This window comes from Catharus ustulatus, chromosome 31 (genome assembly GCF_009819885.2).
Source record: "Catharus ustulatus isolate bCatUst1 chromosome 31, bCatUst1.pri.v2, whole genome shotgun sequence".
NCBI lineage: Eukaryota > Metazoa > Chordata > Aves > Passeriformes > Turdidae > Catharus > Catharus ustulatus.
In genome coordinates this window covers 2,045,350-2,058,151 of record NC_046251.1, presented here as the reverse complement: position 1 = coordinate 2,058,151, position 12,802 = coordinate 2,045,350, and the positions used below count along the sequence as shown (strand labels likewise).

The following is a 12,802-nucleotide window of genomic DNA, read 5'->3' as shown; positions in this document are numbered from 1 at the left end:
CGGCCCGGCTCGGCTGCCGCCTCCTCCGAGCGGCTGTGCCCCGCCACGGTGCGGGCCGGTGGGGCGCGCCGGGACCGGCGGCGCCGGGGGCAGTCCCGGGGCAGCCGGTCTGTGTGAGGGGCGGTGGGAGCGGGACGGGAGAGCGGCCGGTACTGGGGGCGCAGGACGGGGAGGGCTCGGCCGGGCCCGCGGCTCGGGATGGGGAGCGCGGGCTGGGGGTCTCGGCTGGCCCCGGGGCGAGGAGGCTTCTGTGGAGGCGATGGGCTCGGCCTAGAGGCGAAGGGCTCCATAGGGGGCTGTGGGGGATCGCGGAGGGGAGGGGGCTCTGGTCTGTGGAGGATCTGTGGGAGGTCTGGGCGATGTCATATATGGGAGGGGGCTCTGTGGGGCTCTGGACTCTATCGTGAAGGAATCTCTGTGGAGCTCTGGACTCTGCCCTATAGGGAGTTCTGGGCTCTATCCTATAGTAAAGGAATCTTTGTGGAGCTCTGGGCTGTGTCATATAGGGGAGGGGGCTCTGGGCTCTGTCCTATAGTGAAGGAATCTTTGTGGAGCTCCGGACTGTCCCCTATAGTGAAGGAATCTCTGTGAGGCTCTAAGCTCTGCTCTATAGTGAAGTAATCTTTGTGGAGCTCTGGACTCTGCCCTATAGTGAAAGAACCTCTCTGGAGTTCTGGGTTCTGTCATATAGGGGAAGGAATCTGTGGAGCTCTGAACTCTGTCCTGTAGGGAAGGGGTCCCTGTGGGTTCCAGGGTGGGGACTCAGAGCAGACCGAGCAGGGGAAGGCCGTGGATGAAGCCCTAAGGAGAGCCAGGCTCTGCAGGGAACGGGAGTCCTGGAGGGGCCGGGCAGGGATGGCCTTGGGTGACAGCGGGTGTGGGGACAGCAGAGCCAGCAGCGCTGGAGCTGCCCCGTGTCCGCAGGTGACAGCGGAGCCCTGAGCATGCGGGGCCGGATCCCGGGAATCTGCGGAGCCCTGAGGATGCAGGAGCGGATCCCGGCCCTGCTCGGCCTGGCCCTGGCCTTGGCATCGCTGCTGTGCACGGCCGGAGCGCGCCGGAGCCAGGACCTGCACTGCGGAGGTGTGGGGGGACACGGGGGACAATGTGGGACACATTGGGATGGATGGGAAAGGTGGGGGAAAGGTGAGGGAAAGGGACAGTGGGGACAGGATAGGACAGGGGAACTTGATGAAATGGGGAGACAGGGCTGAACAGAGACAGAGAAGACAGCAAGACAGGACAGGGGGACAGGCCAGGGTGGTGGCACAGGGCTTGGGGGTGTCCACTGGCACCAGTTTGCCCTGCTCAGGAACAGGCTTGAAGGTCTCCAAGGCACTCCTTCCAAACACACTCTCCATCCCAGTCTGCCCCAGTCTGGCTCAGCCACAGGAGTGCATGTGCCAGCTCTCCCATATCCCCATGTCCCCCCACAGCCAGCCTGCCCCAGTCACACCAGTCTGGCTCTGGCCAGCCACAGGAGTGCATGTACCAGGTCTCCCATGTCCCCCCACAGCCTGCCGGGCGCTGGTGGACGAGCTGGAGTGGGAGATCGCCCAGGTGGATCCCAGAAAAACCATCCAGATGGGCTCGTTCCGCATCAACCCCGACGGCAGCCAGTCGGTGGTGGAGGTGAGGCCTGTCCCGGTGTCCCCACTCTCCACACTGCTCCTGGCACCCCTCTGACCCCTCCCTGGGGCTGCAGGTGCCGTATGCTCGGTCTGAGGCGCACCTGACGGAGCTGCTGGAGCGGGTGTGCGAGAAGATGAAGGAGTACGGCGAGAAGGTGGATCCCAACACGCACCGCAAGAGCTACGTCCGGGTCATCTCCCACGACGGCACCAAGATGGACCTTTCCGGCGTCAAATTCGACGGTGACGTGACTTCCAGCCTGAAATTCGCGGTGTGTGAGGGTGCAGGGGGAGTGCTGGGGGGTGTGGGTGGCTCCTGTGGGCCGGGTGTCACCAGGTGCCATGTCCCGTTTCAGTGCGAGAGCATCGCTGAGGAATACGAGGATGAGCTCATCGAGTTTCTCTCGCACGAGGCTGAGAACGTCAAGGACCGGCTCTGCAGCAAGAGGACGGGTGAGCTGGGGGGCCTGGGGGGCTCTGCTGCTGCTGCCAGGGTCGTGGCTGCTCTGATGAGATGTCAGCCCAGTGCAGGAGCTGTCCCTGGGGGTCTCTCCTGCTTTTCCAGGGGTCTCTGGTGCTCTGTTGGTGCTGGGCTGGGAGGAGATGGCAGGGGCTGTCCCAGGGGGTCTCTCCTGCTCTTCTGGGAGTCTCTCCTGCTCCATCAGTGCTGGAATGGGAGGAGATACTGGGCCCAGAGCAGGGGCTGTCCCTGGGGGTCTTTGCTGCTGTCCCTGGGGGTCTCTCCTGCTCTTCCAGGGGTCTCTCCTGCTCTGTTGGTGCTGGGATGGGAGGAGATGTCAGCCCAGTGCAGGGGCTGTCCCAGGGGGTCTCTCCTGCCCTTCTGGGGGTCTCTGCTGCTCTGTTGGTGCTGAGCTGGGAGGAGATGCTGGCCCAATGCAGGGGCTGTCCCTAGGGGTCTCTCCTGCTCTTCCAGGGGTCTCTCCTGCTCTTCCAGGGGTCTCTCCTGCTCTGTTGGTGCTGGGATGGGAGGAGATGTCAGCCCAGAGCAGGAGCTGTCCCAGAGGGTCTTTCCTGCTCTTTCAGGGGTCTCTCCTGCTCTGTCAGCGTTGGGATGGGAGGAGATGCTGGCCCAAAGCAGGGGCTGTCCCTGGGGATCTTTCCTGCAGTTCCAGGAAGTTCTCTCCTGCTCTTCCAGGGGTCTCTCCTGCTCTGTCAGTGCTGGAATGGGAGGAGATGTCAGCCCAGAGCAGGGGCTGTCCCTGGGGGTCTCTCCTGCTCTTCCAGGGGTCTCTCCTGCTCTTCCTGGGGTCTCTCCTGCTCTGTCAGTGCTGGGATGGGAGGAGATGCTAGCCCAGAGCAGGGGCTGTCCCAGGGGGTCTTTCCTGCTGTTCCAGGGAGTTTCTCCTGCTGTTCCAGGGGCTGCATCTGCTCCATTGGTGCTGGATGGGATTTGCTGCCAGCCCAGAGCAGGGGCTGTTCCTGGGAGTTTCTCCTGCTGTTCCAGGGGTCTCTCCTGCTCCATCAGTGCTGGGATGGGAGGAGATGCTGGGCCCAGAGCTGGGGCTGTCCCTGGGGGTCTCTCCTGCTGTTCCAGGGGTCTCTGCTGCTCCGTTGGTGCTGGGCTGGGATTTGCTGCCAGCCCAAAGCAGGGAGGAGCTGCAAGTCCTTCCCCAAATCCCAGCAGGCCATGGCATGCCCAGCCTCTGCTGGCACTGGGGTTTTTTTGAGATGCTGGGGCTGAGCCAGTGCAGCTGCTGTGCTGACTCTGTGGCCTCTCCTGGCTCATCCAATGGCCCTTTCCCTTTCTGGGGCTATTTCCAGCTCGCAAACACCTAGGTCAGGGCACGATGTGACCTTTGGGCCACTGCAGTCCTGGACAGGGCCCTGGATAGGCCAGGACAGGTCCCTTTGCCATCAGGGCTCCAGGGGATCCTGAGGGTCTCAACAGCTGCTCCTGGGGCTCCAGCAGCATGAGCAGGGCCAGGCCAGGCTGTGTCCAAACAGCCACGTTTGTCATTAACTAAAGGCAGGGTCACAGCAGGGACCTGAGGGGACAGGGCAGCACCGAGAGTCCCACGGGGCTCTGATGTGTCCTGAGGGTCCCACAGAGCTGTCACATCCTGGGGGGTCTTGTGGGGACATCCTGAGAGTGCCATGGGGCTCCAACACATCCTGGGGGTCTCACAGGGCTCCACCACACCCTCATTGTCCCCTGTTGTCCCTGCAGATCTGTGTGACCACGCGCTCCACATCCCACACGACGAGCTGTGAGCGCCTCTGGAGCGGGGACCGGGACAGCGCCGGGATCCACCGGGATGTCCCAGGACTCACCGGGATGTCCCCAGGGCACACCGGGATGTCCTGGGACACACCGGGATGTCCTGGGATGCACCGGGATGTCCCCAGGGCACACCGGGATGTCCCCAGGATCCACCGGGATGTCCCCGGGACCCACCGGGACGTCCCCGGGATGCACCGGGATGTCCCCAGGACCCACTGGGATGTCCCCAGGACCCACCGAGATGTTCCCAGGAGCCACCGGGATGTCCCAGGGACCCACCGAGATGTTCCCAGGAGCCACCGGGATGTCCCCAGGAGCTACGGGATGTCCCCGGGATCCACTGGGATGTCCCCGGGACCCACCGAGATGTCCCCGGGATCCACTGGGATGTCCCAGGACTCACCGGGATGTCCCCAGGGCACACCGGGATGTCCTGGGACACACCGGGATGTTTTTGGGACCCACGGATCTGCCGGGACCGGGACCTCCACGGCTCCAGAGCCGCTGCCTCGCCCCATGATGAGCTCCCGTCCTATTTATTCCCCGTCCAGGGGCACCGGGACGGCCACAGGGCCAGGGCCACGTCCTCGCTCTTGCTGGGACATTTCAGGGACATTCCTGCCCCGCTGCTGGGGGAGACACCGGGGCTCAGCCCCCCGGGGGGGAGAGGTTTGGGGATCCCCCTCCCTGCTGCAGGCAATAAAGGGGCCATGGGCCCACCCGAGGGCAGCTCTGGTCTTTTGTGGGTGTTGGGGTGGGGGACAGCAGTGTCCCCACGTGTCCCCAGCAGCTCAAGCTCCCTTGAGGGCAGGGTTCACCCCTTGTGGCTCAACTGTGGGGCAGGGACAGTGGTCAGCCCGTGGTTTTGTGTCACTCTGTGTCACCCCAAGTCACCCAGCCCTGCCACTGCAGGGGCACCGTGGGGGTCTGCTCCCTTTGGCTGTGGTTGGTCACCCCATGTCACCTCACCATGAGGGTTCTGGCTCTCAGCAGCCCCCCTGTGTCATCCCACCCGCCACTGAGAGGGCTCTGTGACGGTTCTGGCCTCTCTGCCGTGGCCTGTGTCACCCCATGTCACCTGGCCAGGCTGCAGGAGCAGCGGGAGGGCTCTGCCCCTCTTGTGGCTCCTGTCACCCTGTGTCACCCCATGGTGTCACCCGCTGCACCCGGGCCAGCAGGACAATGCCCTGGGCTCACTGGGGACAGTGACACCTGACGTCACCGCTGAGCCAGGGTCGTGCCACAGCCGATCACCTCAAGCCATTGTGGCCACATGCAGGATGACGTCATGGGTTCAGGTGACCTCATACCCCCCGGCCGAGCGCTGGTGACGTCACGGGCCTGTCCCCCCACCCCCGCAGCCCAACCCCACCGAGACACCGGTGCGGCCGCAGGGATGACACCGGGCCATGACGTCACGCACTGCGGCCGGTGACGTCACGAGACGGGGCGGGCACCCCCTCACCCCACCCCTGCTCCTGATCAGGCGAATGCGGCGGCCACCTATAGCTCGCGCCCCCCGCCACTTCATTAGCATGGCCCCGCCCCGCGGAGCGCCACTTAGCCAGTAGCAAATGGCTCTGCCCCGGGAGGGGGCGGGGTTATGCTAATGACCAGCGCCGCGCTCCGCCCCGCCCTCACGTTGAGGACCCCCGGCCGCCGCCGCTCCGGCCCCGCTCCCGCCCCGGTCCCGCTCCCGGTCCCGCTCCCGGACCCGGCCCCGTTCAGTCCCGGCCTGTCCCGTCCCGGTACCGCCATGACGCTCCTCGCCGCCGGCAGCCGGGCGGCCGCGCGCCTCCGCGGGCCCAAGGTGAGCGCGCCCGGCCCGGCCTCGCCGCGCCTTAAAGGGGCGACGCCGCGGGGGGAAGGGAGAGCGGGGGGGGTCCGGTTCTTAAAGGGGCGACGCGGGGGGCGCTGCCTTAAAGGGGCCGCGCGGTGACGGCGGGGGGGGTGGGGTGGGATGTGACCGGGGCGACCGGGACCGGGACCGGGACCGGGATCGGCACCGGGATCGGGACTGGGGTGGGCGCGGGGCCGCAGCGGCAGCACGTGGTGGGAACCGGGCGCTCCATCCGCGGCCTTCTCAGAGCCGGGGGCACCGGGAGTGGCGGGGGGGCTCCGGGCCCGCTCCGCGGTCGGGGGGGCTCCGCAGCTGCCTCAGCCCCTAGGGAGCCCCCGCCCCGAGGCAGCCCCCGCTGTGGGCTCCGGTCCCGCATCTTCCCCCACTTGGGGGTCCCGGGCTCCCCCCGGGAGTCCCGCACCGGCCCCGGGACCCCGCGCCAGGCGGCACCGGCAGTGGGGGTGTGGAGGCGGGGACCCCTCCCTTGGCCGCCGCCGCCGCCCTTCCCCAGCGTCCCGCTGCCGTAGAGGACAACGGGGTCACAGCGGGGGGACCCCCCGTGCGAGCCGAGCCCCGGTACCGGGCCGGAGCGACCCCGGCCCCTCCGGTTTGTTTGTCTTGGCCTCGGTCCTGGCGTTTCGTAACGGGCTCTGCGGTGTCTTTATCGACCGGGCGATATTTTGGGATATTCGCGATGTCCCACTTGGCCCTGCTCACCCGTCAAACCAGGCGGACCGGGGCCGCCCCCCCGGGTCGAGCCGTGATCCCGACCCTGCCCATCCGCACCCTGGAGCCGCGGATCCGCCGCTCCCCCGAGCACCACGGGAGCCCCCGGAGGGTCCCGGTGTCCCCCCCGCACTCCCCCCAACCGGTGCCCGGTGTCACCGTCAACACGTGTGACCTTGAGCCAGTGGCACCTCGGTGACAGCCGGGACGAGCCGTGGGGACCCCCAAAACGGGGTGACACGGGGGGTGACACCGGGGATGACACGGTGGGGGGGTGACGGGGCCCCCGCGGCGGCGACAGCGGCCGCCTTGACCTTGGGCTTCCCGCTGCCGCCTCCATTGTTCCGCCGGCATTTTCCCTTCCCGGAGCCGCCTGTTGCGGGGGGACGCGGCCTCACCACCCGCCACGGCCACACCCCCGGTGTACCGGGGACCCTCAGCCCGGCTCAGGGGCTGGCGGGGGGCTGGGGGACACCCGGGGGGGTTCTCTGCAGCGCGGCCCCCCCCGCATCCTCCCGGCAGGCAGCGGAAAAAAACGAGTCATGTTCTGGCTGTGCCGCAGGCGCTGCCGCAGCTCCGGGCCCCGGGGAGCGTCCCGGTGTCCCTGTGCATGGCAGTCCCGGTGTCCCCCGGTGTGTCCCGGTGTGTCCCGGTGTCCCCCAGCCGCCGCTGCCCGCCGGTGTCCCCGTGGCCGTGCCGCTGCCAAGCCCGCGGTGTTCCCGGGGTGTCCCCGCGGTTCCCGGTTCCCACGCGTGGGCGAGGAACAAAGTTCGGATTCCCCGGCTCAGGAAAACCGCGGCCGTGCCTGGCCGGGCTCGGCTCCAGGGAGGAGAAGGCGGCCGCGTTCCCCGTGCCAGGTCTGGGTCTGGCCGCGAGGGCAGCGCGGGGCCGGCCCGGCTGATCCCGGCTCTGATCCCGGCTCTGATCCCGGCTCTGATCCCGGCTCTGATCCGCGCCCGCGTGGGCGAGGGAAGCGGCTCTGCCGGACACGTCCTTGGGACCTGGGTCTCAGTTCCTGCCAGGGCACTGGGAGGGGGCTGCACCCCCCAAAAAGAGGCCCTGCCCTGGTGACAGGAGGTGTCTGTGTCACTTGTCCCACAGAATGCGCCGTGTGTCCTCTTTGCTGCTCGCCACGCCAGCGCCGCCACGGTAAGGGGGGTCCTGTCCTGTGACCCCTGTCCTGTCACCTGTCACCTCTTCCCTGTGGCCATCTCTCCTCAGATCCCTCTCCAAGGGGGGGCCCTTCACTTGTCACACCCTTTCCTGTCCCCAGCTCTCTTGTCACCCCCTCTCTCATGACCCCTCTCCTGTCACCCCATCCTGTCACTTTTCTCCAATGGGAGCTCCCTTTCCTGTCACCTCTTTCCTGTGACCCCCTCTCCTGTCACCCATCTTCAAGGGGGTGACTTCTCCCATCACCCCCTCTTCTGTCACCCCCTTTCCTCTCCCCTCTCTCCAAGGGTGACCCCCTGTTCTACTGCCCTTTCTCCTGTCACCCCTCTGCAAGGGAAACCCCTCTCCTGTCCCCCCTCTCCTGTCCCCCCTCTCCTGTCCCCCTTCTCCTGTCACCCCTCTGCAAGGGAAGCCCCTCTCCTGTCCCCCCTTCTCCTGTCACCCTCTTGGTTGTCACACCCTTTTCTTGTCCCCAGAACCTCAAAGACGTCCTGGCCACCATGATCCCCAAGGAGCAGGCGAAGATCAAGAGCTTCCGGCAGCAGCACGGCAGCACGGCCATCGGGCAGATCACGGTGGACATGGTGAGTCTGCGGCCACCGCGGTCACTGCGGTCACTGCGGCCACCGTGGCCGCGCCGGGGCCACCGGGCCAGCGCCCCCCATCTCTGCCTCCCCCCCTTTCCAGGTGTACGGTGGCATGAGGGGCATGAAAGGGCTGATCTACGAGACCTCCGTGCTGGATCCTGATGAGGTAGGGCCCTGTCCCACCCACCCTGTGCCGCCCCATCCCCGCCAGCCCCGGCCCCGCTGATCTCCCGGCTCCGCAGGGCATCCGCTTCCGTGGCTACAGCATTCCCGAGTGCCAGAAGAAGCTGCCCAAAGCTGCAGGGGGAGAGGAGCCGCTGCCTGAGGGACTCTTCTGGCTGTTGGTGACTGGAGAAATCCCAACCCAGGAGCAGGTAGTGCCAGGAGGGAGCTGGCAAACAGCTGAGAGGGGTCTGGCAGCCCCCAGCCCTGCAGCTCAGCCCCGGTGTGTCCCCCACAGGTGACCTGGCTGTCCCGGGAGTGGGCCAAGCGTGCAGCTCTGCCCTCCCACGTGGTGACCATGCTGGACAACTTCCCCACCAACCTGCACCCCATGTCCCAGCTGAGCGCCGCCGTCACCGCCCTCAACAGCGAGAGCAAATTCGCCCGCGCTTACGCCGAGGGCATCCACCGCGCCAAGTACTGGGAGGTACGGGGGGAGCTGCTGCCCCAGCGCTGATTTTTGGGGCTGGATTTGGGTGCAGGGGCTCGGGGGAGCACGGTCTGACCCTGCTGGTGCCAGTTTGTGTACGAGGACGCCATGGACCTGATCGCCAAGCTGCCGTGCGTGGCCGCCAAGATCTACCGGAACCTTTACCGCGAGGGCAGCGGCATCGGGGCCATCGACCCCAACCTCGACTGGTCCCACAACTTCACCAACATGCTGGGCTACACCGACCCGCAGTTCATCGAGCTGATGCGGCTCTACCTCACCATCCACAGGTGGGGAGCTGCGCTTGGAGCGGCTGGGGACGTGGAGGAGGCGGGGATTTGGCCCCGCTCCCAACCCGGGACATGCCCGGGCTGCTCCGGGAGTGTCACCGGGAGCGGGCAGGGCTGGGGCGGGGCTGAACCGAGCTGGAAACATTGTACTCCCTGCCCCTGAAATGCCTGGGCGAGGCCTGATGCCCCCTTTGCTCCCGCAGTGACCACGAGGGAGGGAACGTGAGTGCCCACACGAGCCACCTCGTGGGCAGCGCCTTGTCTGACCCGTACCTCGCCTTCGCCGCGGCCATGAACGGGCTGGCCGGGCCCCTGCACGGCCTGGCCAACCAGGTGGGCACTGCTGCCTGTCACTGTGTGTCCCTCTGCCTGTCAGTGTGTCCCTCTCCCTGTCCAGTGTGTCCCTCTACCTGTCAGTGTGTCCCTCTCCCTGTCTGTGTGTCCCTCTCCTGTCACTGTGTGTCCCTCTACCTGTCATTCTGTCCCTTTACCTGTTAGTCTGTCCCTCTCCCTGTCCAGTGTGTCCCTTTCCCTGTCTGTGTGTCCCTCTCCTGTCACTGTGTGTCTCTCTCCCTGTCTGCCCCCACTTCCTGTCTGTCCCTCTCCTTGTCAATGTGTCCCTCTGTCTATCTGTTCCTCTCCCTGTCACTGTGTGTCCCTCTCCCTGTCTGTGTGTCCCTCTCCCTGTCTGCCCCCACCTCCAGTGTGTCCCTCTCCCTGTCTGCCCCCACTTCCTGTCTGTCCCTCTCCTTGTCAATGTGTTCCTCTCCCTCTCCCTGTCTGTCCCTCTCCCTGTCTGTCCCTCTACCTGTCAGTCCGTCCCTCTCCTGTCACTGTGTGTCCCTCTCCCTGTCTGTGTGTTCCTCTCTCTGTGTGTTCCTCTCTCCTGTCATTCTGTCTGTGTCCCTCTCCCTGTCTGCCCCCACTTCCTGTCTGTCCCTCTCCTTGTCAGTGTGTTCCTCTGCCTGTCCTGTCTGTCCCTCTCTCTCTCTGTCAGTCTGTCCCTCCTGTCCATGTGTCCCTCTGCCTGTCTTGTCACTCTCTCCATCCACATCCTCTTCCTGTCTGTCTGTCCCCACCTCCTGTCTCCCTGTCACTGTGTTCCTCTCCCTGTCCTGTCTGTATCACTCTCCCTTCCCTGTCTGTCCCTCCTGTTTTTGCATCCCTGTGCCTGTCCCCCTCCCCCTACATGTGTCCCTCTGTCCCCCTCCCCATCCACCTGTCCCTCTGTCCCTCTCCCATCCATCTCCCCATTCCCCTGGCTCACTCTGGCTGTTCCCATTCCCACAGGAGGTGCTGCTCTGGCTCACTGACCTGCAGAAGGAGCTGGGCCAGGACGTGTCGGACGAGAAGCTGCGGGATTTCATCTGGAACACGCTCAACTCGGGCAGGGTGAGGCTCGGGGTGTGCTGGGGCTCAGGGGCTGTTCCAGGGCTGTGCTGGGAGTCAGGGGCTGTTCCATGGCTGTGCTGGGATTCAGGGGCTGTTTGAGGGCTGTGCTGGGATTCAGGGGCTGTTCCAGTGTCTGGGGGCTGTTCCAGGGCCGTGCTGGGGGTCTGGGGGGTATTCCATGGCTGTGCTGGGGCTCAGGGGCTGTTCCAGGGCTGTTCTAGGGTCTGGGGGCTGTTCCAGGGCCATGCTGGGGTTCTGGGGCTGTTCCAGGGGTCTGGGGGCTGTTCCAGGATCTGGGGGCTGTCCCAGGGTTGTCCCAGGGTCTGGGGGCTGTTCCAGGGCCGTGCTGGGGGTCTGTGGGCTGTTCCAAGGCTGTTCCAGGGTCTGGGGGCTGTTCCAGGGTCTGGGGGCTGTTCAAGGCTGTTCCAGGGTCTGGGGGCTGTTCCAGGGTCTGGGGGCTGTTCCAAGGCTGTTCCAGGGTCTGGGGGCTGTTCCAAGGCTGTTCCAGGGTCTGGGGGCTGTTCCAGGGTCTGGGGGCTGTTCCAAGGCTGTTCCAGGGTCTGGGGGCTGTTCCAAGGCTGTTCCAGGGCCTGGGGGCTGTTCCAAGGCTGTTCCAGGGTCTGGGGGCTATCCCAGGGCCGTGCTGGGGCTCAGGGGCTGTTCCAGGGCTGTTCCAGGGCCTGGGGGCTGTTCCAGGGCCGTGCTGGGGTTCAGGGGTTGTCCCAGGGCTGTTCCAGGGTCTGGGGTCTGTTCCATGGCTGTGCTGGGGGTCTGTGGGCTGTTCCAAGGCTGTTCCAGGGTCTGGGGGCTGTCCCAGGGTTGTTCCAGGGCCTGGGGGCTGTCCCAGGGCCGTGCTGGGCTCAGCACCAGGCTCAGCCCCCCGGCCCTGCAGGTGGTGCCGGGCTATGGGCACGCGGTGCTGCGGAAGACGGACCCGCGCTACACCTGCCAGCGGGAGTTCGCCCTCAAGCACCTGCCCAAGGACCCCCTGTTCAAGCTGGTGGCACAGCTCTACAAGATCGTCCCCAACGTGCTGCTGGAGCAGGGCAAGGCCAAGAACCCCTGGCCCAACGTGGATGCCCACAGTGGGGTCCTGCTGCAGGTGAGCTCCTCTGTCCCTTCCCTGGGCTGTGTCCTGTCTGTCCCTTCCCTGTTAGTCTGTCCTTTGCCAGTCTGTGTGTTCTTTCCATGTCCACATCCCTCTCCCTGTGCTGTGTCCCTCCTCCTGTCTGTCCCTCCTCCTGTCCATGTGTCCTTCTCCCTGTCCTGTCTATCCTTCTCTCTGTTGTCCTTCCTCTGTGTGTGTCCCTTGTCCTCTGTCCCTTTCCCTGTGTGTCCCTCTCCCTGTCCTGTCTGTCCCTCTCTGTTCTCTGTCCTGTTTGTGTGTCCCTGTCTGTGTGTCCCTCTCCCTGTCCTGTTTGTCCCTCTTTCTGTTCTTTGTCCTGTCCATGTGTCCCTGTCCCTGTGTGTCCCTCTCCCTGTCCTGTCTGTCCCTCTCTGTTCTCTGTCCTGTGTGTCCCTCTCCCTGTCTGTGTGTCCCTCTCTCTGTTCTCCCTCCTGTCCGTGTGTCCCTGTCTGTCTGTCCCTCTCCCTGTCCTGTCTGTGTGTCCCTCTCCCTGTCCTGTCTGTCCCCCTCTCTGTTCTCCCTCTTGTCCGTGTGTCCCTGTCCGTCTGTCCCTCTCCCTATCCCGTCCATCATTCCCCGTCCCATCCCTCCCACTCCCTGCTGGTTTGTTCCTCTCCCCATCCATCCATCCATCCCCCTGCTGTCCTTTCCCTCTCATTGTCCATCTGTCCCTGTCCCTGGGGGTCTCCCCCACCCCTCTGACCCCGCTGTCCCCGCAGTACTACGGCATGAAGGAGATGAATTACTACACGGTGCTGTTCGGGGTGTCGCGGGCCCTGGGCGTCCTGTCCCAGCTCATCTGGAGCCGGGCGCTGGGATTCCCCCTGGAGAGGCCCAAATCCATGAGCACCAAGGGCCTGATGCAGCTCGTGGGCTACAAATCCGGGTAAAGAAGGGACGGGGACAAAGCTCCCGCAGGGAACGCCGCGCTGCTGGGCCCGGCCCGGACGCCCTCGGCACTGAACCCCCCTCGGGACCCCCCCCCGGCTGCTCCCCCTCCCCTCCCACCCGCCTTGGGGAGGGGCAGGGGCAGCCCTGGGGTCCCCCCCCACACCCCCAGCCCCACACCCAGCCCCCCTGTCCTGATGGGGTGATGGGGGGGGGCTCCTGTGCCCCCTCCCCACCCCAGCAGCTCTCACTGCG

The 12,802-nt window shown here is 65.9% G+C and overlaps 2 protein-coding genes across 2 annotated transcripts; both read left to right on the top strand.

Annotated features, from left to right (window-relative positions):
- Positions 1 to 87: 87 nt before the first annotated feature.
- CNPY2 (canopy FGF signaling regulator 2) lies at positions 88 to 3,933 on the top strand. The gene is made up of 6 exons (XM_033083418.1): positions 88 to 149; positions 925 to 1,083; positions 1,517 to 1,632; positions 1,706 to 1,903; positions 1,988 to 2,084; positions 3,820 to 3,933. The coding sequence occupies exons 2-6, from the start codon at positions 945 to 947 to the stop codon at positions 3,861 to 3,863; spliced, it is 594 nt and encodes a 197-aa protein (XP_032939309.1). The 5' UTR covers positions 88 to 149; positions 925 to 944; the 3' UTR covers positions 3,864 to 3,933.
- A 1,607-nt stretch (positions 3,934 to 5,540) lies between these two features.
- Positions 5,541 to 12,677, top strand: CS (citrate synthase). Its single transcript, XM_033083417.2, has 11 exons — positions 5,541 to 5,683; positions 7,541 to 7,588; positions 8,089 to 8,196; positions 8,300 to 8,365; positions 8,442 to 8,573; positions 8,660 to 8,848; positions 8,942 to 9,141; positions 9,345 to 9,474; positions 10,432 to 10,533; positions 11,426 to 11,635; positions 12,379 to 12,677. Exons 1-11 carry the CDS (start codon positions 5,630 to 5,632, stop codon positions 12,547 to 12,549), a joined length of 1,410 nt encoding a protein of 469 aa, XP_032939308.1. The 5' UTR covers positions 5,541 to 5,629; the 3' UTR covers positions 12,550 to 12,677.
- The last annotated feature ends 125 nt before the right edge of the window (positions 12,678 to 12,802 follow it).

Excerpts from the sequence above, each read along its gene's own strand:
- CS (XM_033083417.2), top strand. The coding sequence starts at position 5,630 with ATGACGCTCCTCGCCGCCGGCAGCCGGGCGGCCGCGCGCCTCCGCGGG. Across the intron at positions 8,574-8,659 it reads AAATCCCAACCCAGGAGCAG|GTGACCTGGCTGTCCCGGGA; the intron begins GTAGTGCCAGGA and ends TGTCCCCCACAG. Across the intron at positions 8,849-8,941 it reads ACCGCGCCAAGTACTGGGAG|TTTGTGTACGAGGACGCCAT; the intron begins GTACGGGGGGAG and ends TGCTGGTGCCAG.
- CNPY2 (XM_033083418.1), top strand. The coding sequence starts at position 945 with ATGCGGGGCCGGATCCCGGGAATCTGCGGAGCCCTGAGGATGCAGGAG. Across the intron at positions 1,084-1,516 it reads CCAGGACCTGCACTGCGGAG|CCTGCCGGGCGCTGGTGGAC; the intron begins GTGTGGGGGGAC and ends GTCCCCCCACAG. Across the intron at positions 2,085-3,819 it reads GCTCTGCAGCAAGAGGACGG|ATCTGTGTGACCACGCGCTC; the intron begins GTGAGCTGGGGG and ends TTGTCCCTGCAG.